The following is a 22986-nucleotide window of genomic DNA, read 5'->3' on the forward strand; positions in this document are numbered from 1 at the left end:
TATTTACAACTTTCGATAGGAGTGCAATTGATTTGTGATATAATATTTATAATACACGAAGATACAAGTATAAATTTAGTTTAACAGTGTTTACAAAATTAAGTTGGTTTTAATTTTTTAAATGTATGGTCACCATTTACAATAACATTATAATATACAATTATATCGGATGCAATTTTTACAAGTGATCCAAGTGGATAGTGTTTTTGGAAAAGATAAAAGTCAACGATTTGGATTATTTATTCGATAAGTTGAAATAATGACGTCCGTTAAATTGTCGATGCTTATAGTATTGAAGTCTAATAAATAAATAAAACGCTATAAAATATCTAATACAATACATTTTTAATGAGTATAATAAGTGTTGATAAGAAATTGTTTGTCAAACAATACAAGGTGAGGTTTTATTTGTTTAAATTAAACAAACTGTTAATTATTTCTAATATTGTTCTAATTATTTTAATATTAATATAGTTAATATGAATATAATTTGCATACACTTTTAAAATACAATGTATTATTATAAAATTTATTGTATAGAAAAGTAATATATATTTTAATATACTTTTATAGTTGTATTATATCTGTATAAAATGTATTATCTACATTAGGTTGTGTTCGCTGCTGCAAAAACTCATCAATAAGCAGCCAATTTACAATACGAGTATGAATAGATTTTTCCGTCTGAATTCCTTATAGGTGCTTTGTTAATTCTCATTATTCAGTAGTATTCTTAAAATGATTTATGCCGCAATTGTTCAAAAATTGGTTACAATCTTGGAACTAATCGCAATGATAAACACGCTGATCAAATGTCACGTTTTCTGTCAAAACATTCGCTTTTACACCTATATGTGGTTATGTGTACTCAAAATTGTATAATATACATAATGCAGGATTTCGAAAAGATTCTAATGAGATCGATAGTATCTCTGCGTACAGGTGAAAAAAATACATTGCGTGCTGGAGTCTTGAACGGTTTTTTTTATTTGTATATACCTATGTACCTCCGATAGGTTAAATTCTCGCGGCAGAGTACTTATTATTGTATGTAAAATATATTATGTAGATAGGTACACGCGTAGCGGGGTGCAGAGCACGCCAAGGCCGGTTCAATCATTTTGATGTGCGTTTTTGTGTATTTTTTATAAAATATTTTTTATCGACAGCTAGTAGCAACAATAATAAAATTCGTAAAGTACCACAATTGGTTTTTATGTGATTTTGATGAATGTCGTATAATATAGGTATATAGTGTAAAATACATATTATATATAGGTACTTCATATTACTACTGTGTTATAAATTACGGGTCACTGTGCGATACACATCTACCTGTTTTCAATGCTGGTTGAAAAAAAAATGAAATGACGACGAAATTGCTTGTCCATATTATTAATTTATTAAATAAGATAAGTTATATTATATTGAATATAATATAGACCTGCAGCGGCGCCGCGAAGATATCAAAAATATCATTTCGTCTCGGTGGGAAAACGATTACTAATATATACCTATAGTAAATGTGTATTCCGTAGTAAAATAATATAATTCAGTATTTATAAGTTATACGGTGTGTACAACGATGATGACATTTCTTTGCAATGAAATGCCATATAAAACGTATTAAAAACCCAAGAAACTATACTGTGCTTCCTGATTCCGGATTCGTGGGGCAGGTCTAGGAGGTATAAGCTTAGGCGGATGAGTGGTTTTGCGAGGAAGGTTAGGCCGCCGTGTACAAGATATCTCGTCGGGTCTGTAATAATAAAATAATAACTAGATTACGGGGAAGCGAGAAAGAAAATACGGTGACGGCGACGCCGATATACGAGCGCGTGCAATATATATAAGCCACGACATGGCAGACTAGTCAGTTAGTTCTGTGTTGACTGCGGTTCGAGAAGGTTGACAGTTTTTCATTTTGGCTCGCCCGAAATCGGTAGACTACCACAAGAAGCGGTTTTGGATTTCTGATTTCTATTCGATCCGATCAAGTTGACTATACACGAGATCCAATCGAGAGAAAATTTTGAGCCTAAACCAACAGCTACCTTTTTCCCCGACCAAATACGATATATATACGACAATAAAGCAACTCGTTTTCGAATCGCAACGTACCAAGCGCATTATTTATCAGGTATTATAATTTAATTTCAAAAAAACATAACATCCTAAATTATATCATACAGTTATTATTATTCGTTTGATGGTTTGTTTAAAAAAAAAAAAAATTGTCCATTGGATTTGTTGTCTACTCTTGTCGACGGCTTAGTTAATCGTACGAACGTAATAAATAATAGGTATAGCTGTAGGATCTAACTAATTATAGGTACCTATCTAAGTATAATATTTCAAAGACTCTTATTATTTTTTATTCGTTCATATAGTGAAGTAGAGAACCAATAATTTTGTAGGTTTCGATGGATTTAGGAACTATGAAATTGTTCCAAGTATTCCAAAGTTTCTAAACCGATTAGTACCTATTTGTAATAAAATAAACGCAACAATATTATGGGTGCTGTTAACGACAATTAGACAATTATCTTAGCAATACTGATACTTTTAAGTTGATATCAACAACGCTATTCGGTCTGAGCATCGGGCACTTCGAGGACTCTTGAATAAATTATGAGGAAGTCCGTTTACAATTACAATTTACATTATTATATGTTTTTTAACTACTTATGGTGCCTCGTTTCATGTATATGCTTCAATACATAAGATATTAAATTATTAATTAACACTAGAAGTGCATATATTGTTCAAATAAAATACTCATGTTTATTGTTTATAAATAATTACTTATATATAAGCTTGATGTAATCGTTTTCTTTAAAATGCGTCATTATTATACAAATTAACGACCTAAAACACGTATAGCCAATAAAAATTCACCAATATTTTCTTCTTATTAACAATTAGATTGTAACTTTATTCTATTTCTCTTTAGTTTCAAAGCACGCATTGAAAGCTTTGATAAAATGTTAGAACGATTGTACTTCCGCCTTTCAAATTTTAAAATGAATAAAATCTTTATTTTGTAAATTAATAAAAATTTAATGAATTCCTTTATACTATAAATAGTATTTTGTATATCATAATTGCTTTAAAATCTAAAGGTTCTAATTTATAATATGTAGGTACTTACTAATTAATATTTCGAGAAAAGTAATACAATATTTTGTAATAAAGTAGATATAAGTTCATTGCATAGAAATGATTCTTTTATATTTGATTTACTGTAATCAAAACAATACAATTTTCATGTTAACATCGATGACAATACAAATATTATATACCTAGTACATTTTTTAATAATCGTGTTAAATATTAATATTCATCAGGAAGTTTATTATGTAATTATATTCCACCTATTGTACAATAAGATGATTTTATGTTTTAAATAAAAGGTGAATCGTTCATAATTTTTTTAATTTTTGTTTAAAAAAACATGTAGGTATAAATATATACTTACATTAACGCAACACGTACGTGCAATGTGCTATACTATTAAATTGAATACATGTTTAAATCAATTGTTCCAAAAGTCCTTTACAAATATTTTGAATAGGCAAAGAGTATTAGTTTCCTCGTCTATGGTGGGTACCTATGTATATTATACATTATATAGTCATCTTGTAAACTCCACGCAATAGAACGCATAAAAAAACAACAAAATTAATTAACTAGCTACTAACTGATGTAAAAAAAAAGTATGATTAAATAGTATATATTTATGTTTGCACGTTTGTATAGTAAAATTTATTAAAAATACTTTAGTATAAGCGTATACACTATACCTCTAACTTACCTGTTTATAGTAGGTAATCATATTAAAATATAGCGTTCAAAACAATTAACATTAACATATGATATAAGTAATAATGTTTAAAATATTAATATATTATGGGGGAAAAAAAGTAATTTATTTGTACTTAAAGCATATGGGCGTAATTCTAGCATAGATCGTATAATTAGAATTATTGTAGGTTATTACTTTATTAATAACCACTATTTTGTGTGTTTATAAAAAATTGTTTCCTACAATAAAAATCAGCAGAATATTTTCTTAACTTCAGCGAAACATTCGTTCGATGATTTGTAGTTTAATTTTTAAAATCCGTGATTTTTTTTTTTTTTTTTGTATAAATTTACATTTACTGTAATCAAAACAATACAATATTCACATTAACATCAATAATAAATAGTTCCTATATGGTTTATAGTACATTTTTTAAAATTAGTGTTAAATGTTAAATATACGTCATCAGGAAGTTTGTTATGTAATTATAATATAATTATATTCCATCTGTTGAACAATAAAATGTTTTATACTTAAAAAAAATGATATACCCGATTATAATACTGCAATGAAACATTATTATATATAAACTACTTATATATGCAATTTGATAAATACTCTACATAATAACATTGCAGTTCCCAGAGGTAGGTATTTAAAAAATTATAATTCGGTAGTACGTATTATCTTATTTCAAGGATTACTGGTTTCAACTCTTTTTAATTTATTAGCAAATGATGCAGAACAATTATTAAGTAGCCATATTTAGACTATTAGATCATTGACGACGACATAGGCTAGGTATTATACTTGTATATTATAATAATGCCTGCGATAGAACTTGACCCTCGTCGAATCGTTAAACATTCACCGTGATCGATACACAGGTTCATTGATATCAAGTTCTGCAAAGACATACCTAAACGATGATTTCTTGGTTTTTCATGTATAGGTTCAATGTATGGCACATTGTATATGGCAATGTGTGGCACATTGCGAAAATAAGTAGTTTGATATTTACATGAAAATCGTGTTACTAATTGCTGTTGACACGGGAATTCAAATAATTCAAACGCAGACCGTATAAAATATAGGTATTATATTATTTATAGTTTATAACCCATAATATTACCTACTGCAATCTTTACGGCTAATAATATATAACATTGTATTTTATCCGAACGCCACTTTTGCGCGCAGCTTAAACAGAAATGAAATCCTTTGGTCTCGGCCAAATGAATAATTGCACATCTATATTGCCTTACCGGGAATATGTTTGACATCCATATGGAACACATACTACACATTTTCCATTACTCGCAGCGTATTTTATACCAATTATTCAATGGAAAGTTGTTTGACGTTACCGTTTCTTCATAGGTAGGTACACCATACACAATGTGCGTATTATTTATTTATTGCGTGGTAGTTATCTTTTTCCCTATGGATTATCAAAAAAATGTTATTGTTAGTAGTTAGTACAATTTCAAAATATCGTGTACTTGTACTGCACCTGTCGTTAAAATCTTTCTCTTTCAATAAACAATCGACGCCATTTGCACACAATATGCCTGTAAAATATTATCTTGGGTTTTTTTTCAACATCGACTGTTTATTGTAAAGATGACATCCTTGGTTGCGTTGTACTTAGCTGCAATGGGTCGATGACTGACTCAATATGTACGCCGAAATACATCATAATTATCTTCTATTTTTCGATTTATAATAAGTACAAACATTTTTTAATATTTATTCATATTATATTTTATATCGCAAGTCTGCTGTATAACTAATTAGCAATAATTACTATTCTTTTCTAGAAGATAGCCTAATCATTTACAAATATTTCCGCTTGGTTTTACCACATTTGAGTTCCGTCTTTGTGGTTTCGTGTCGAAGTATTTTAATAGTCTATTGAATAAACACGCTAAATATTATTGAACAAGTAATAATAATAACAAATTAACACTAAAATTGGTATCTATACAAAATATAAAATAACACTAGGTAGGAAAGTAAAGTTTTTGCTATCCAACTGCGCAAATCGAAACATATATGTCAAAATATATTTTGTTTGTCTTATATAATATTTATATATTATACCTAAACTTATTATTTTATAATATTGCTGAAATTATATTTTAAATAATTAATGCTGAAAGCTTTCAATTTGCTATAATTATACATTATTCACACGTTTAATTTGTTGTGATTTAAAAACACTAATTGTACTTGAAACCTCAAAATAGGTAGACACATTTTAATCATAATTATTTTGAAGTCTAATTATTAGGATACAATATTTCATTTAAGTCGAAAATAATTAAATTATTTGGAGCATTTGTTCGTGGTAAGGACGTTTTGTGGTTAAGATTTTTTTGATTAATTATAATACAAAAATTATAATAAATGCTTATAAAAATGCGAGGTATACCTATTATTCCGTTTTCGATGTACTTTGTTTTTTTAGGTAGATTAAACATGAACTCATTCGATACATGGTCGATAAAAAAAAATATTTATCATTTTAGAAGATTATGAATAATTATGATTAATTATGTAACTATAATATTGTTATTATTCTCCATACATTTCCTTCATAATATGTGAATGCGATAGTAAAGGTAATACAATTTAATATTTTGGTTATAGTATATAACAATATACAAATTTAATTTTCATCTTATTTTTATGTTTAAATTTTATTATTTTAGAATTTATTTAATCGACAAGAACAGTTAGTAACTCTTACCATAAAAATATTATCACAATAATATACAGTTACCCAAGGATTACAGTGAATAATTTTAAGCATATAGGAATAATGATTATTTATTTTAACCCTCAGAGGTCACCATCTTATTTAAATATTTATCACATATATTGTATTGTTTATTAGATGTTGAATTTATTTTATTAATTTACCACGAGTTTAATGATAATGGAATTAGTTCAAATAAATTGTACTATACAATTTAATTAATATAATATTTAAGACCCATTATTAGTTATTTTATGTTTACATCATTAAAATTAATAAGAAATTAAAATATATATTTTTTTTATAGATTACTATTAGTAATACAATTTGTATAGAGGAATAACTATTTACCTTTTTATATTTTATCCGTGTTAATTACATTTAAAATTGAATGTTTTTTTTTTTTATTAAAGACATTTTTGAAAATAACCGATTATTTATAGTGATGAATTTTATATGTTTAAATATTAATTAGAAAGAAATGTGAACTTAAAATAATTCAAGCAAGTATTTTAAATTCCAAATTGTTAAAAATAGGTAGGTAAAATGTTATATAATATTAGCATTTTTCTTTTAAAAATTATTTTTAATTCATGCAAATAATATTATAGGTAATCATTATAATATATTGTACCATAACTATATGTAGAGACATCAACCCATAACCAACCATATAATCGGGTGTTATCCTATCATATTTAGCACGCGTTAAAAAAAGGCTAAGATTAGATTGATTAATCCCTATTTGCAATGCATAAATGAAAAACAATCTAATTTTTTAAGTGTTTTGACAATTCTATGAGATAGATAAGTTTACGTTTTAACTTTATTGATTAATTTAGTGCAATAAAAAACTACACTTGAAATTCATATTAACTGATATTGCATTAGCTAAAGATAATATTTAAAATATAAGTCATAAATATTGGGATTAATTTCTGATAATATGCAAAATTATTGTGCAAAAAGAGAATTATAAAGAATTACAGTTTTTAATCTAAATTAGTGTCTTAAGCCGTACGGCATACGACGATTTTATTTTTTATGGTTATAAACAGTTGATTTAAAATTGACAATGCACACTAAATACGTTCATTCAACCATTGAACTACCTCACGAAAGTTAATACTATAAAGATCAACAGTAAGTAATGTACTTTACATTTTAAATCTAAATAATTTTCTTGTTTTAATTATTATTACATTTGTATTGAATTAACCAGAATAGTATTTTTTAATTATATAGTTAATATTCAAAGATAAGTATATCAGTATATGATTATGATAAGTTTATTAGTTAAGAATTAGCAATATTTTAAATTCAAGTAAGAATACAATCATCACAGGTCAATCAATGCACTATATTAATTGAAGTAAATTTAATTTATAATATTTCATAATAATTGAAGACTGTAGAAAAATCCAACTGTGTCAAGATTACCAATAATTATTTATTAATATATTTTACAGTTTATTGAAGCAGGAATACTTTATTAATTTTTAATACGAAAACAAAATTAAAATATATACCTACCTTTTCAAGGAAACATTTTTATTATTATGCATAATTGAACGCATTGCATTTTATTTTCAAACAAATTTAATGATGTTAACTTATTATAATCAATTGATATATTAGTAAAATATTTATTTAAAGTCATCAAGTACTTGTTGTTTTTTAAAGTCTTACAATTTTGCGTAATAGTAAATTTACATAGGTAGTCTAATTGAGTTTTAATGGTATGTTACAAATTTTATGTAATGAATTAACACTTAAAGGGCCATGATTATTAATCATAAGTACTTGCGATGATGTATAAGATTGTATATTTCTATTATAATAAATAATATTACTCGCCGGTGAACCTACGCCACATTTATTTAATAACTGTATTTCTAATTTTAATTTTAATTTAATTTTATTTTTACAATCACCCAGTGTTGTAATTAATAATTTTCCACAATCATAAACACAATAATTACAATCGGCTATGCGGTTCGTTAAATTTGTCAAAAATAATATTTAAATAATTTAATATATAATAAAAAACCATTTCCTGGTGGTCATATTTTTTCTAATATTTTAACATTTAAAAATTTAAACCATATATTTTTCGTATAGATGCACTCTTTTATAATGACATTGAGTCTCGTCAATTCACATATTTTTCTCGTTACTGTATAGGTACATACGTTATTTGTATATATTATACATTAAAAGACGTCGATAAAAGTACATAATATTATGTTAGTGTACATAGGTACTTATTCGAAAACTTGTTTGAAAATTAAATCAATACATAAATCTTATTAAAATGTAAACATTGCATTTAAACTTTGACCTAAGAAGTCAATATTCCTTTCGTATTATATGATATTATATTGTTTTATTATTATACAAACATAAATAATAATTATGAAATCCATCTCGTTATATAGGTATCTTTATCCATATTATTATAAGTATAATAAATAATCCTTTTGAATAATTCAAAACTTACTTAAATAGAACAACATCATATATTGTGTGAACTAAATCATAAAGTAATAAATTTAGTTTCATTCGAAAATAATATATAGAACGAGGACTAAACACTATAAAATACATTTTAAAATAATAATAAAAAAAAATTGTCTATTCTTTATTTTTTATTTTGGCATCACAACTATCTTATTGAATTACGACGTTTTAAATGACCTTCAAAATAATTCCAACAGTGTTTTTTATGTTTTATGCCGAGATAGGTACTGTTGAGCTAACATATAATATAAGTACAATATTATTCAATTGATATATCGGCAATTTTCTTGCGAATTTTCATATTCGCAAATTAACACAACGCGCGCTCGCTAATTAGATATATATTGAATAAGCTTAAATCTTAAATATATAATATAATAGAAAGTTTTAAGTGTTTGTTGTTCAAGTATATTAAAAATAATATTCGATTAATATGATTTACACGAATCATATTTTACAAAACACTTTTTTATTAATGCATTCACGTTTTTCGGCTCTTATACATATACGTATGTACAATAGTTGTCGATAAAAAATTGTATTACAATTAATTAAAGCAGATAAGACGTTTTAAATTACATGTTTTTCACATAATAATTCTAAATTGTAAATTCACATTTATTGGACATATCGAACATTAATAAAATTTTGATAAATATGCGAGTATAAAAATAGAATTATGAGAAAAACGAGAATGCCTATGTGATTGTTGTATAATTAAAAAAGAAAATTACAAGTTCAATTGTTCTAGGTACACGGTATTTTTAAAGTTAATTATTTTAATTTTACTTTGTTATAAGAAAAATATTGTTCTTTTATGATGTTGTATATTATTAGTTATTATTTTACTATATACATATATAAATTTACTATACACTTATATATAAACTAAAAATCTTACTACTGTTCCATTAAAAAAAAAAAAATACCGGCCTGTAAATAAATTCATATACCTAGCTATGTTATGTATGTATACATATTTACAAATGGTGTAGATATTAGATATAACGGATTAGGTTACTATCATGATTGGTGCTTGGCAACTTGATATTATGTTTACCTATGTTTGAATGAAAATTGAGTCATATATAAATGTATACTTACTTAACATCAAAACAATTCTTTTTATAAATTTATCTTATAGTATACAATATGCAGTATGATTATTTATTAGTGATTACACATGTCCAGCTTCACAACAGCAAGGCATAATAATGATTAATAGCAATTTTCGTGACTACAGAGTAGGTACCTATTGACGTATTGTAGGTATAACATATCTCGTGTGAACTGTAGATATGCGTTTATCGTCTACGCCATCATAGCAGGGCTCAGTAATATGGTAAATTTGAAATTTGTCAGAAGTAAAATTAATTATTCCGCTTAATTACCCACCTCTTTAAAACCGATGTAAATACACTTATCCCCATATTTTTATGTTCGTGTCATAAAATATTAAAATACTAGATAATATTAGTGTATTATCCATTGACCATTACCCGACTAGGTATCTATCTTCACAAAAACTCGTCGCTGCCTATTGATTACCACTTTTACAACTCAACATATCTTGCTAGGCAAGGCCGTATTTGAGGGGTCTGATCCCACTTGAAATTTCTTCAATATTTTACAAATATATTATTATACATGTAGCTGGGCTTACACGCACGTGCAGGGTATAAAAATGATCCATATTTATAATGGCCAAATACAGTTAATTAATATTTATTGTATTACAAATTTAGTGGCATGTAGATAAATGAGCCGTATTTAAAATTATTTAATTAAAATTTTAAATACCTGTCTAAGAACAAACCAATCAGTCGAATTTTAAATCTTGACTGATATTTTTGTAATTTATTTGATTTGAAATTCTTTACTAAATAATAATATTGTTTAATTTTATTCTGTTATAGAAATATTATTTAAAAAAGTATCAACAAAGTCTCGTTAAAAAATGGCTTTAGAAAAAATCGCCATGACCCAGCGAGCGATGGTTGAAGAACAACAAGAACGAATTGGAAACCAAAAGTGGACTCAATACTTAGCTGCCTTTATTGGTAATGTCTAAAATAAAAAATAAAAATGTTTACAAATCAATTGAATACGTTTTTTAATATTTCATTTCATCCATTTAATATAGCGACGATTGGAGGGTTCATCGCGGGTACAGCCCTAGCATGGACAGCTCCAGCCGGTCCAATGATGGAAAACAATCAGTATCCGTTCATTATTTCAAGTGAGAGTCTCGCGTGGATAGGAGCGTGTATGCCACTTGGTGCCATGCTTGGATGTCCAGTTACCGCTGGCCTAGTCGATAAATTGGGACGTAAAAACATGATGTTAATGTTGTGCATTCCAACACTTATTGGTTGGGCAATGATAATATGGGCGGAATCTGTAAGTACAAACAAATATATGGAAAATATTCATATTTAGTACAGACACATATTAACAAAATATGATTTTTCTAGGTGGCATGGATCTGTGCGGGCAGACTTTTGACTGGGTTCGCCAGTGGATCGTTGTCTGTAATTGTACCTCTGTATACTTCTGAAATAGCCGAAAATGAAATTCGTGGTACTTTGGGTACATACTTCCAGTTACAAGTTACCGCAGGAATTTTATTCACCTATATCGTAGGATCTTATGTAAGTTCATATTATATTATACAATATAATATTATATTCTTTGGAATATTTGATTTGTTAATAATATTTATATTATTATTATGTTTACAGTTCAATATATTTAGTTTGACTCTTATTTGTGCTATTATTCCAATCGTATACGTGGCTCTGATGATTTTAATTCCCGAAAGCCCAAACTTCCATCTCATGAAAGGAAACGTCGAAAAAGCTCGTTTATCTTTGAGATATTTCCGCGGACCATATGGCACAGTGGACCAAGAATTGTCTATAATGCAAGACTCATTGGCTAAGGTATATAATTATATATTAATAGGAATCCTCTATAAAATGGCTAATAATCCGTAAATATTTAATTGCAGACTGAAAGGGAAAGAGTTCCGATAATGGAAGCATTCCAAACAACTCCAGCTAAACGCGGTTTGTTTATTGGTCTTGGAGTTATGCTTTTGCAACAATTTTCTGGATGCAATGCTGTCATATTCTACGCTACATATATCTTTAAAGTAAAATATATAATATTTTATCGAATATTAAATTATTTAGTTATTTATTAAATTACTTCCGGTTTATAGGAATCTGGAAGCGCAATGGAACCAAATATGTCCACAATTATCGTTGGTGTTATGTCGGTAATTGCCACATATATCTCTACACTGATCGTTGACAGATTAGGAAGGAAAATTCTCCTTTTGGGCTCAATTATTGTTATGGGAATTTGTACGTTGTTAATTGGCGGTTTCTTCTTCTTGAAGGCTAACGAATATAATGTATCATCAATTGGATTTATTCCACTTGTGTCCATGTGTGCTTTCATAGTTCTGTTCTCTCTTGGTTTTGGTCCTATCCCATGGATGTTGATTGGTGAAATCTTCCCGGCACAAATCAAAGGTAAATTACCCATTATTTTTAATAATTTCCAATATATACATTATATTGCATATATACAATGTACTTAATATTTTGATTTTAATTATTTAGGTACCGCTTGCTCGATCGCCTGTATGGCCAACTGGTTTTTCGCTTTTATCGTCACAAAATTCTTTTCGTCGTTGGTATCTGCCATTCATATATACAATACATTCTGGTTATTCACATTTTTCTCCGTGTTGGGTACGTTCTTCGTAATTTGCATTGTTCCTGAGACCAAAGGCAAGTCGATGGATGAAATTCAAGAAATGCTCGGCGGAGGCAACGATCTCACACCACCAACACATGCCAATGTTTCCATCGACACCAAAGGAAAATACTAAATTAGACCTTACTAAAGGATTAGAAACACGTTCCATCTCTACCTTCCCGAATAGTATTAACATGATTGTATTATTGAATCAATAATATAAATCGTTAATTTATACAAATGAATTGATAATTGCATCTGTTGAAAGATGTTACATTTTTATAGACAATTATTTATTGAATAATCATTAGTGAAATCATTATCGACTATAGTTTCTGGAAGGCAGACTTGTAAACATTGTCTCTTTCTTACAGCACAATATGACTTATGGCTGTGATCGTGATGTATACTTTTAAACTTAGACAATGAGAAACATTATCAACTAAAAAATTATTTATATTGACAGATATGTATTTATCAATTTTTATATCATCATATCATTGTATTTTATTTATGAACATATACTTAATCATTTCATTGTTATCAAACTGATCAATTATATTAATTTTTGATTTATGTTTTTTTTATGTTTTTTTTAAGTGTAAAGTCACCACAAACATGATTTGATAACCACTGTTGAAACCACCAACTTGGACATTGACATGTTTTGGTGATTGGAATCTGTGATACTTTGGAATAACTAGCTATTTTATATTATGCTAAATGTGTGTAACCAAACGAATAAGATTCTAATGCAATATTAGTTAATAAGTGCCTACTTATTTAATTTTTTTTAAGTTTTTAATTTATTATATGATTGTACTATGTTGTACCTACCAATAAAGAAATAAAATCTTTATTGAATAAACACGATTTCTATTATTTAAATCTTATGAATTCGTCGATAACCTTTATGGTTATACTTACGTCTCATAATTCACTTCGTATTATTACGATGTCCACGTTATATTATGCAACGAATTTTAATAAATTTGAAAAAAAAACATAAATATAAAATCTATAGCTCGTATTATGAGATGCATAAGTATCGGGCACATGAAATGGATCTAAATAGATACGTAAACGAGTTTTAGTAGGCTATAGATAGGAGCCTTTAAATAATTGTAATTTTAAACTCACAAGTGCAGCAAGTATGTTAGGTAATATATTTTTATAATTACTTTATTTTGATGTATCATTTTTTTAAAAATCGAATAATTTGAGAATACATTCTATTAAAGTAAATAATAATATATAAGTATATATTATGTATTTATGACTATATTCAATAATTTATACGAAATTAAAAAAAAAAGTAAGTTTAAATCTGCCAGTACAAATTTTTAACTTATTTTCTTAAATACTTACTGTATTATTTTATGTGTACAGCTTATTAATGTCTTTTAATAAATAAAAAAATAATTATGGGGTTGGGATAAAATCAAAAATGTGGGACAGTCGATCTAAAGTAGTCTTAACGGCAAATTTATATCTGTTTTTACAATCCTTATCATTTCATTAGATCACTCGGTAAGTTTAGTACGTTGGAATGAAATTATGAAAATACGTCTTAATTCATATATTCCACACTTGTGTTAGTGTTAGACAAACTCAAGACAAAGACAAAATCACTACATCCGATTCCCATAAGGTTTACAATTTATTAAAGTATAAAGGTTTAGTGGTGATGCCCCACATTAAGTAAGACAAGTTTTCTGAAAAGTCACCGATATAGACGTTTATAACATTTTTCGACATTATTAGTGTACAAACCACAAAAAATATAAAATATGCCCATAAACTAACGCCGTAGGTATTATGACTAGCAACATAATATGTTCTTGTTATGTTCCATGCAACGTGATGCAACTTGTCGAGTCGACAACTATTTACCAACGCTTATCATTATTCGGCGATTCTCGTGTTATCAATTACATAAACAAATGATAATAATAATATATTATTTAAACAACAATAATTAAATCAATGACATTGACTTAGCAGTAGGTACTGGCGGTACTGCACTTTTTGGTCAATTTAAAATTTAAAACTTGTAATAACATCATACTCGTCATAGATAACTTCGTAAATACTAGATACTAACTAGGTACCAATTTTTAATGAAATTTCATGAAACACTTGAATTTTACACGATAAATGTACAGAGATAGACCATAATATGAATAATATATTTGAAGAAAGTAGTAGAGTATGTGAATATGATGACAATTATGTTGCTACTAGTTTCAGACGTCCCATCATTGATGAAGATGGAGTTGAAGTATCAAAAGTATTATACATATTATTACTGCTATTTTTAAGGAATTGTTTTAATTCTTGGCTATTGCATTTAGTTATTACTATTGTTAGCTAACATGTGTATTATATTTTAGATAATGGACAGTTTATATTAAAAGTTAATTGCTTTCTTAATTATAATTAGTTATTTAAGTAAAAATAATATTCATTTTCTTTTTTTGCTATTTATGTTTTGTACATAAAAAAAAAATGTGTATTAAAAAAATTGGGCATTCAATAATTACAGAACTTGTATGGTGAAAAAAGTCCACTTGTTAACAAGACAGTTCCTAAATCTATAACAACAGCTCAACGAATTGCTGCTGAGAGCATGGAATCTCAAGTACAAACTCAAAAAGGAAATCAGTATTTGGCCGCATTAATTGGTAGGTTAAAAGTTTGAAAATTATAATAGTCTTCATTAAAAAATGAATTAATTGTTTAATATGACTAGTTACTATTGGCGGGTTCATCATGGGTACGACACTTGGATGGACAGCTCCTGCAGGTCCTATGATGGAAAATGGCCAATATAAATTCCAAATTACTGTGGAAAATGTTTCATGGATAGCGTCAGTCATGCCACTTGGTGCCATGCTTGGATGTCCAGTTATGGCTGGTCTAGTCAACAAATTAGGACGTAAACATCTTATGATAATGTTAACCATACCTACACTTGCTGGTTGGGCAATGATAATATGGGCTAAATCTGTAAATATTAATATTTTTTTAAACCAATTTTAATTAAAACTTTTAATATAGATATAATTCTTTTAGGTGGTATGGATTTGTGCCGGAAGATTTTTAACTGGATTTTCTAGTGGTTCATACTCTGTTATTATACCTCTCTATACTTCAGAAATAGCTGAAAAGGAAATTCGTGGTACTTTAGGTACTTATTTTCAATTACAAGTTAATGCAGGAATTTTGTTCACATATGTCATGGGATCCTATGTAAGTCTTTATAATGTTATGTTTTATTCTTAATTTAAATGTTACATTCTTTTACAGCTTGATGTATTTGGTCTATCTGTTGCTTGTGCAATCATTCCAGTGATTTATTTATACTTGATGTTTTTAATACCAGAAAGTCCAATTTTCTATCTTATGAAAGGAAATGTTGAAAAAGCTCGGTTATCACTGAAATATTTCCGTAAACCTGTTGATTGTGTAGATCAAGAATTAAATACCATGCAGAGTGCATTAGCTAAAGTACATATCACACTCATAAGTTCACACATTTTAATAATTATTTAGTTTTGGAGTAAGCATGCAGTAAATTTATTTTTAGACTGAAAGGGAAAGAGTTCCAATCATGGAAGCATTCCAAACTACACCCGCTAAACGAGGATTGTTCTTGGGTCTTGGAGTTATGGTTTTCCAACAGTTTAGTGGATGTAATGCTGTTATATTCTATGCTACAACCATCTTCAATGTAAATTTATTCATAAATTCATTAAATTTAATTATTTATAATAATTCTATACCATTTTTAATTATTACAGGCAACTGGGAGTTCAATTTCATCAAATACCTCCACAATTATTATTGGCATAATGGCTGTAGTATCTACTTATGTATCTACACTAGTTGTTGATAAATTGGGACGAAAAATTTTACTGTTGTATTCTGTTATTGCAATGGGAATTTGTACATTCCTTATTGGTGGATTTTTTTATGCAAAAGAATCCAATTTCAATATTTCATATATTGGATTTATTCCATTGATGTCTTTATGTATATTTATAATATTATTCTCCATTGGTTTTGGTCCAATCCCATGGATGTTAATGGGTGAAATATTCCCAGCTCAAATTAAAGGTATTATTTAAATCTAAAGATATAATATTGATTTTATGACAATATAATGTAGTATTATTTACTTACATACACTAACTTTTAATGTGGACTAACTAATTATATTCCTCAAAATGATGATTAATTTAGATTTCAGATTTATGAAAACTTAATTTTTTATTAATATTTTTACAATAAGTGTGTATCTCAGAATGTATTAAATTGATGGTTAATTTTAATAAATATAATTTATAAATATATATTTTTGTTTTGGGGAAACAATACTTTTCAAAAAACTTACATTATTTATTAATTATTAATTTTACTTGATCATGTTTTTGTTATAGGTATTGCTAGCTCAATAGTTTGCATGTCAAACTGGCTTTTTGTTTTCTTGGTTACCAAATTTTTCACATTATTGGTATCTGCGATTTATTTATACAACACATTTTGGCTATTCACATTATTCAGTGTATTGGGAACATTCTTTGTGGTGTTTATTGTGCCTGAAACCAAAGGCAAGACCATGGAAGAAATTCAAGAACTGCTTGGAGCTGATCTTATTCCACTATTAACAGAAAATCATAATGACGTCTATGAATAATATATTACATAATATTTGAACTTTAAAATTAAACAGTTTTATATTATTTATCCACCAGTCATCATTTATTATTATTATAAAATTATGTATGATTATTTATAAAAATATTTGCATGTTTTTAACAATAACAAACATTTAATTTTTTACCTGTTTTAGTATGTTTTAATTATTGGATCTGTTTAAATGGTTTTAAAATGTTTTCTATTACCTAAATTTTTTAGTTTAATATTTATTATTTTACTTATATTTTTATACTGACTATCTTAAAGCTTTTGATGTGATGAAATTTTTTAGTTTTTAGCTTAAATTTCCAATCTTTGGATCATTTCCATGGATTAAATATATTATCCACTGCTCCTATTATTATTAATGTATTTCTAATTAGTGTGCCAATTTAAATCTGTGATACCTCAAGACTTTTATTGTATAAAAACATGTATGTAATTTAATATATTAATGTATACATTTTATGAGTACCTATCTTGTTTTTTTTTTTATGAAAATGTTCTTATTTATACTCTTTTATTATTATAATAATATTTACAATTTGCACTGAAACTACAAGTACAATAAGAAAATGTGTTTAAAATAAATTAAACTACAATTAATATTAGAACTATGTCACAATTAAATATCACTATTAAAGACTTTATAATAGTTAAAAAAAAAATAATTAAAATTGATTAAAAATAGCCAAACACACCAATATAATTGTATTATTATACAAGGTGAATAAATAATATAGTAACTCAAAAAACAATTTTTGGAATTTTTCATTATACCTAAGTGTTACATACATTGTTTAATTATATTATAAAATAGTAATAAATGAAAAAAAACGATGGAAGGAGTATGCTTAGTGATCAATCAGTTAAATACCTAAATAATATTGTATAAAATGTCTTTGTTAAGAACCCTGCCCTCATAAAATCAAAGCAACTTTCACAGTGACCTGTTATGTAATGTGACCTGTATAAGTTTATGATCAACCGATCTATGTTTCTTTGATAATAGTTTATTCTGTGTGAAATTCAGTAATCCTGTCTCTACTATAAAAAATTTCAATAAGTACCTACCACTGTAATACTAGGCAAAGTGTAACCTTGGTCCTAGGAAATAGTAATAACAATTAAATAATAATTTACAATACTAGCATTGTTTATCTATCTCTTCGATGTGCACAAGATCATGTATTTACTTCTTTACTAAGTACTAAGTCATAACTAATAGACCTCGTAATAGAGTATTTACAGGGGCCCGAGTGATTAATATTTAATATTATACATTTTACACACGGACTAAGATATATATAGGTATATCTTAGTCCGTGATTTTACATGATTTATCTTTTTAACCAATAAATTAATAATTATAATACAAACTTAATTTAAATTTTAACATCAAATTACAAAATTTATGATTTGCTTATACCTCCACAGAATATTAATGAATACGTAAAAGCTCTATTTAATATTTAATAGCCATTAGCGAGCTACTTATTATATAATTATTATTACGTTTAAACCTTAAACAAGCTGCATTCGAATGTACACTATTTTTAGCTTTATGATGACGATTAACGAACAAAACGGTTCTTTCAAATTCAAATTGACAGCGTCGTATGGAAGAGTGAAGACTTATAAATATTAAATAATTGTCTCGACTGTAGTTGAGTCATGATAATTACAATATCACTGTCTACTATAAGTCTATTATACCAGTTACCACAGAATAGATTAAATTAAAAAAAAAAAATAATTATAAAGTATTATATAATAAATATTTTGTTCACTGTTGTGCAACAACGACGGTACTACGAAAATATAATACAGAATACCATGATAAATTTAATTTAAAAGAACCTAAGGCCTAAGACGAGTAAGAACAAACCAAACTAAAATAGTAAAATACTAAAATGTTTCTTATGTATCAAACCTGAAACTATTCAAAACGGAACGCGTCCTAACTCCAAAGTTCTGTTGAATGTTGATTAGATAACATATTTTTATCATAAAAAAATTGTGAATTACCATAGACATATTATATAATATAATATGTAATTGTGAATTGGGTACGTTTATTTAAATTTTAAACGTGTTCAAAGTTCTGACTTACTGGGTTTCCTAAACTTTTCTATTCGATTTCAATTATGTAGTTCTGTTGAGTTAAAATATTTGAAAAGCAATAAGTAACGATATTTGTTATTAGGATTATTATTGTCAAAACTATTTCTAAAAATCGTCCTTTCCGGTTTAATTATGAACACTTTAACGTCCGATGAAGCCGAAGGATCAGATGGAATATACAAGAATGGAAATGGTCAAGATAAAATTTCACCGCTAAAGGTATTATACACTTTACAAACAAATTCTCAATTCCTCAAAGTCGTTTCTATTGTGCTTCTTTTATTCAATTACATTAAACCTTATTAGTTTATTAGTGGTATTGTGAAAATAAGTAATGTAAGTCATTCAGTCATACAGATGACTATTAACAAATGTATTTAATTGTTTTAGGAAGTGTATAGTGAACAGAGTCCTATTGGTGACAAAACATTATATCAAACTATAAGTTTGCCTCATAATGTAGGCTGTGAAAAAACACAATACAGAACTCAATATTTAACCACTTTAATTGGTAGGTCTTTAAAAGTCCTAAATGAAATGTATATATATTTTTTACTAATTTTACAATACTATTACATGTGACCATAGTAACTATTGGCGGGTTCATTATGGGCACAACACTAGGATGGACGTCTCCAGCCGGTCCAATGATGGAAAATGGCCAATATGGCTTTCAGATTACTGATAATGACGTTTCATGGATTGCATCATGCATGCCACTTGGTGCCATGCTTGGGTGTCCATTTGTGGGTAGTCTAGTGAACAAATTGGGACGTAAACGTCTGATGATAATATTGACTGTCCCCGCGCTCTTTGGATGGGAGATGATAATATATGCTAACTCTGTAAATATTTATATTTCTAAATCAGATTTAAATTTTATATAAAAATGATTTTTTAAGGTGGCAATAATCTGTGTTGGTAGAATTCTAACTGGATTTGCTAGTGGCTCATACTCTGTGATAGTACCGCAATACACCTCTGAAATAGCTAATAAAGAAATACGTGGAACTTTGGGTACTTATTTTCAGTTACAAGTATTTTCAGGTATCTTGTTCACCTATGTCTTAGGATCTTATGTAAGTTTTAACAATATAAAACTTCATTATACTTTTTAACTACAATATTATGCTCTTTTTTTTTTTACAGTTAGATTTATTTGGTCTATCTATTGCTTGTGCAATAGTTCCAGTGGTCTATTTATGTTTGATGTTTTTAGTACCAGAAAGTCCAATTTTCTACCTATCAAAAGGAAACATTGCTCAAGCTCGATTGTCATTGAAATATTTCCGCAGACCTTTTGGTCAGGTGGACCAAGAATTAAACGCAATGCACGAGTCTTTGGCTAAAGTACAGACATTCACATAATTTAATAATTATGTATGTAGTAATTAATAAATAATGAATATTTGTTTAAAGACCGAAAGAGAAAAAATTCCAGTCATGGAAGCATTCAAAACTACACCAGCTAAGCGAGGGCTATACTTAGGTCTTGGGGTTATGGTTTTTATGCAGTTTACGGGATGTAACACTGTTATTTTCTATGCCACAACTATCTTTAATGTAAATGATTTTGTTATTTGAAAAGTTATTATTATTGAAAATTTGATTTTTTTTAGGCAACTGGTAGCTCAATAAGTTCAAATGCATCTACAGTCATTGTTGGTATAATGGCAGTTTTGTCTACGTATGTGTCAACACTTGTTGTTGATAAATGGGGACGAAAGATTCTACTTTTATATTCTGTTGTTGCAATGGGAATTTGTACATTTTTCATTGGTGGGTTTTTCTATGCGAAGGACCACAATTATGACGTTTCATCAATTGGATTTATCCCATTACTGTCGTTGTGCGTATTCATAATATTATTTTCAGTTGGTTTCGGTCCAATCCCATGGATGTTAATGGGTGAAATATTTCCAGCTCAAATTAAAGGTAAGATGTACTTTCAAAATACTTCTGTTTTTACTATAATTTTGTTAAGTGTTTTGAGTATCTTGGATAGTATACTGATGAAATGTAAAACAGCTTTATTATGAACTAAATATTCACCAAAAACTGTATACTATACTTTAAATTTATGTTTATTATAGGCATTGCTAGCTCCATAGTGTGTATGGCAAATTGGTTCTTTGTATTCTTGGCTACCAAATTTTTCACGTCATTGGTAGCTCTTATTTATTTATACAACACATTCTGGCTCTACACTCTGGTTTGTATATTGGGCACATTCTTTGTGATATTTATTGTTCCCGAAACTAAGGGTAAGACATTGGAAGAAATTCAGTTGTTGCTTAGTGCATAATCTGTACTGTTATCACCAAAAAACTTTGGATGTAAACATTTTCCTTACACCCAACTACTTAAGCTGTGATGTATATTTATTTTGTCTATAAAGTTATTACATTAATTAGCTTTATAATTTTTTTAAAAGATAACTTACTTTTGTAAAAAACTTTTATAAATTTAGAATATTCTTTGATGTCCAATTTATTTTTAATGAAATTTTTAATTAATGTTTAAAAGTATATCTATATTAAAATTTATATAATAGTTTAATGTTTACGATGTGTTACAACAGTTTTTAATTTTATTTTTTTATAAACAGATCTTTTTAAATTAAAATATATCATAATACCTATGTTTTTAATTTATATAATTTTTACTTATATTTAATTGCTTATGCAATCATTTATTGCATATCAAGAAGATACTTATTTCTCACCATGTACCACCAGTGAGTTTCTAAATTAAAATAATAAACAAAGAATTATTGCATTGGTGTACATATCTATAGCATTGTTTAACCTAGCGGTTTCCAACCTGGGGTATGCGTACCCCTAGGGGTACGTGTCATGATCTTAAGGAGTACGCAAAAAAATTATTTTTCGTTTATTTATATTCTAAATTGGTAATATGAGGTACGTAAAATAGTGGTGAGAGAGGTCAAGGGGTACGTGAATGAAAAAAGGTTGAGAACTGCTGGTTTAATCAATTGAAGAGTTATTCATTGCTAACTTGATAAATCTGGTTAAATTTTATTAAGGATTCTATATATGAGTTATTTTATACTTGTAAAATAATCCGATTTTAATGTATATTTTATTTGTTTTTCAAAAGAGACAAGATTGTATAACGCCTTAATATTGTTCCTTCTTAAATATGTATAAACAAGGATATTTACTGAATTGTCATCATAATTAATTAACTTTATTAAAGTTCTAGTTGAATTATTTATTATTGTCTATTGTATAATCAGTACATCAATTTATAACCACATTTGCATTTACTTGATATAATCAAATAA

The 22986-nt window shown here is 27.3% G+C and overlaps 2 protein-coding genes across 2 annotated transcripts; both read left to right on the forward strand.

Annotated features, from left to right (window-relative positions):
• The first annotated feature begins 1860 nt into the window (after positions 1 to 1860).
• On the forward strand, positions 1861 to 22916 carry LOC114122313 (uncharacterized). The gene is given in 23 exon segments (XM_050205395.1): positions 1861 to 2140; positions 11003 to 11146; positions 11230 to 11486; positions 11561 to 11737; positions 11828 to 12028; positions 12097 to 12240; positions 12310 to 12625; positions 12716 to 12984; positions 15400 to 15538; positions 15607 to 15863; positions 15930 to 16106; positions 16164 to 16364; positions 16444 to 16587; positions 16658 to 16973; positions 17297 to 17541; positions 19749 to 19898; positions 20070 to 20190; positions 20268 to 20524; positions 20582 to 20758; positions 20829 to 21029; positions 21099 to 21242; positions 21299 to 21614; positions 21773 to 22916. Coding segments are annotated over 22 exon segments (4593 nt in total). The 5' UTR covers positions 1861 to 2140; positions 11003 to 11043; the 3' UTR covers positions 22054 to 22916.
• LOC114122306 (facilitated trehalose transporter Tret1) lies at positions 14814 to 18033 on the forward strand. Its single transcript, XM_027984925.2, has 8 exons — positions 14814 to 15144; positions 15400 to 15538; positions 15607 to 15863; positions 15930 to 16106; positions 16164 to 16364; positions 16444 to 16587; positions 16658 to 16973; positions 17297 to 18033. The coding sequence occupies exons 1-8, from the start codon at positions 15034 to 15036 to the stop codon at positions 17551 to 17553; spliced, it is 1602 nt and encodes a 533-aa protein (XP_027840726.2). The 5' UTR covers positions 14814 to 15033; the 3' UTR covers positions 17554 to 18033.
• Positions 22917 to 22986: the final 70 nt, after the last annotated feature.

Source organism: Aphis gossypii, chromosome 1 (genome assembly GCF_020184175.1).
Source record: "Aphis gossypii isolate Hap1 chromosome 1, ASM2018417v2, whole genome shotgun sequence".
In the NCBI taxonomy this organism is placed as follows: Eukaryota; Metazoa; Arthropoda; class Insecta; order Hemiptera; family Aphididae; genus Aphis; species Aphis gossypii.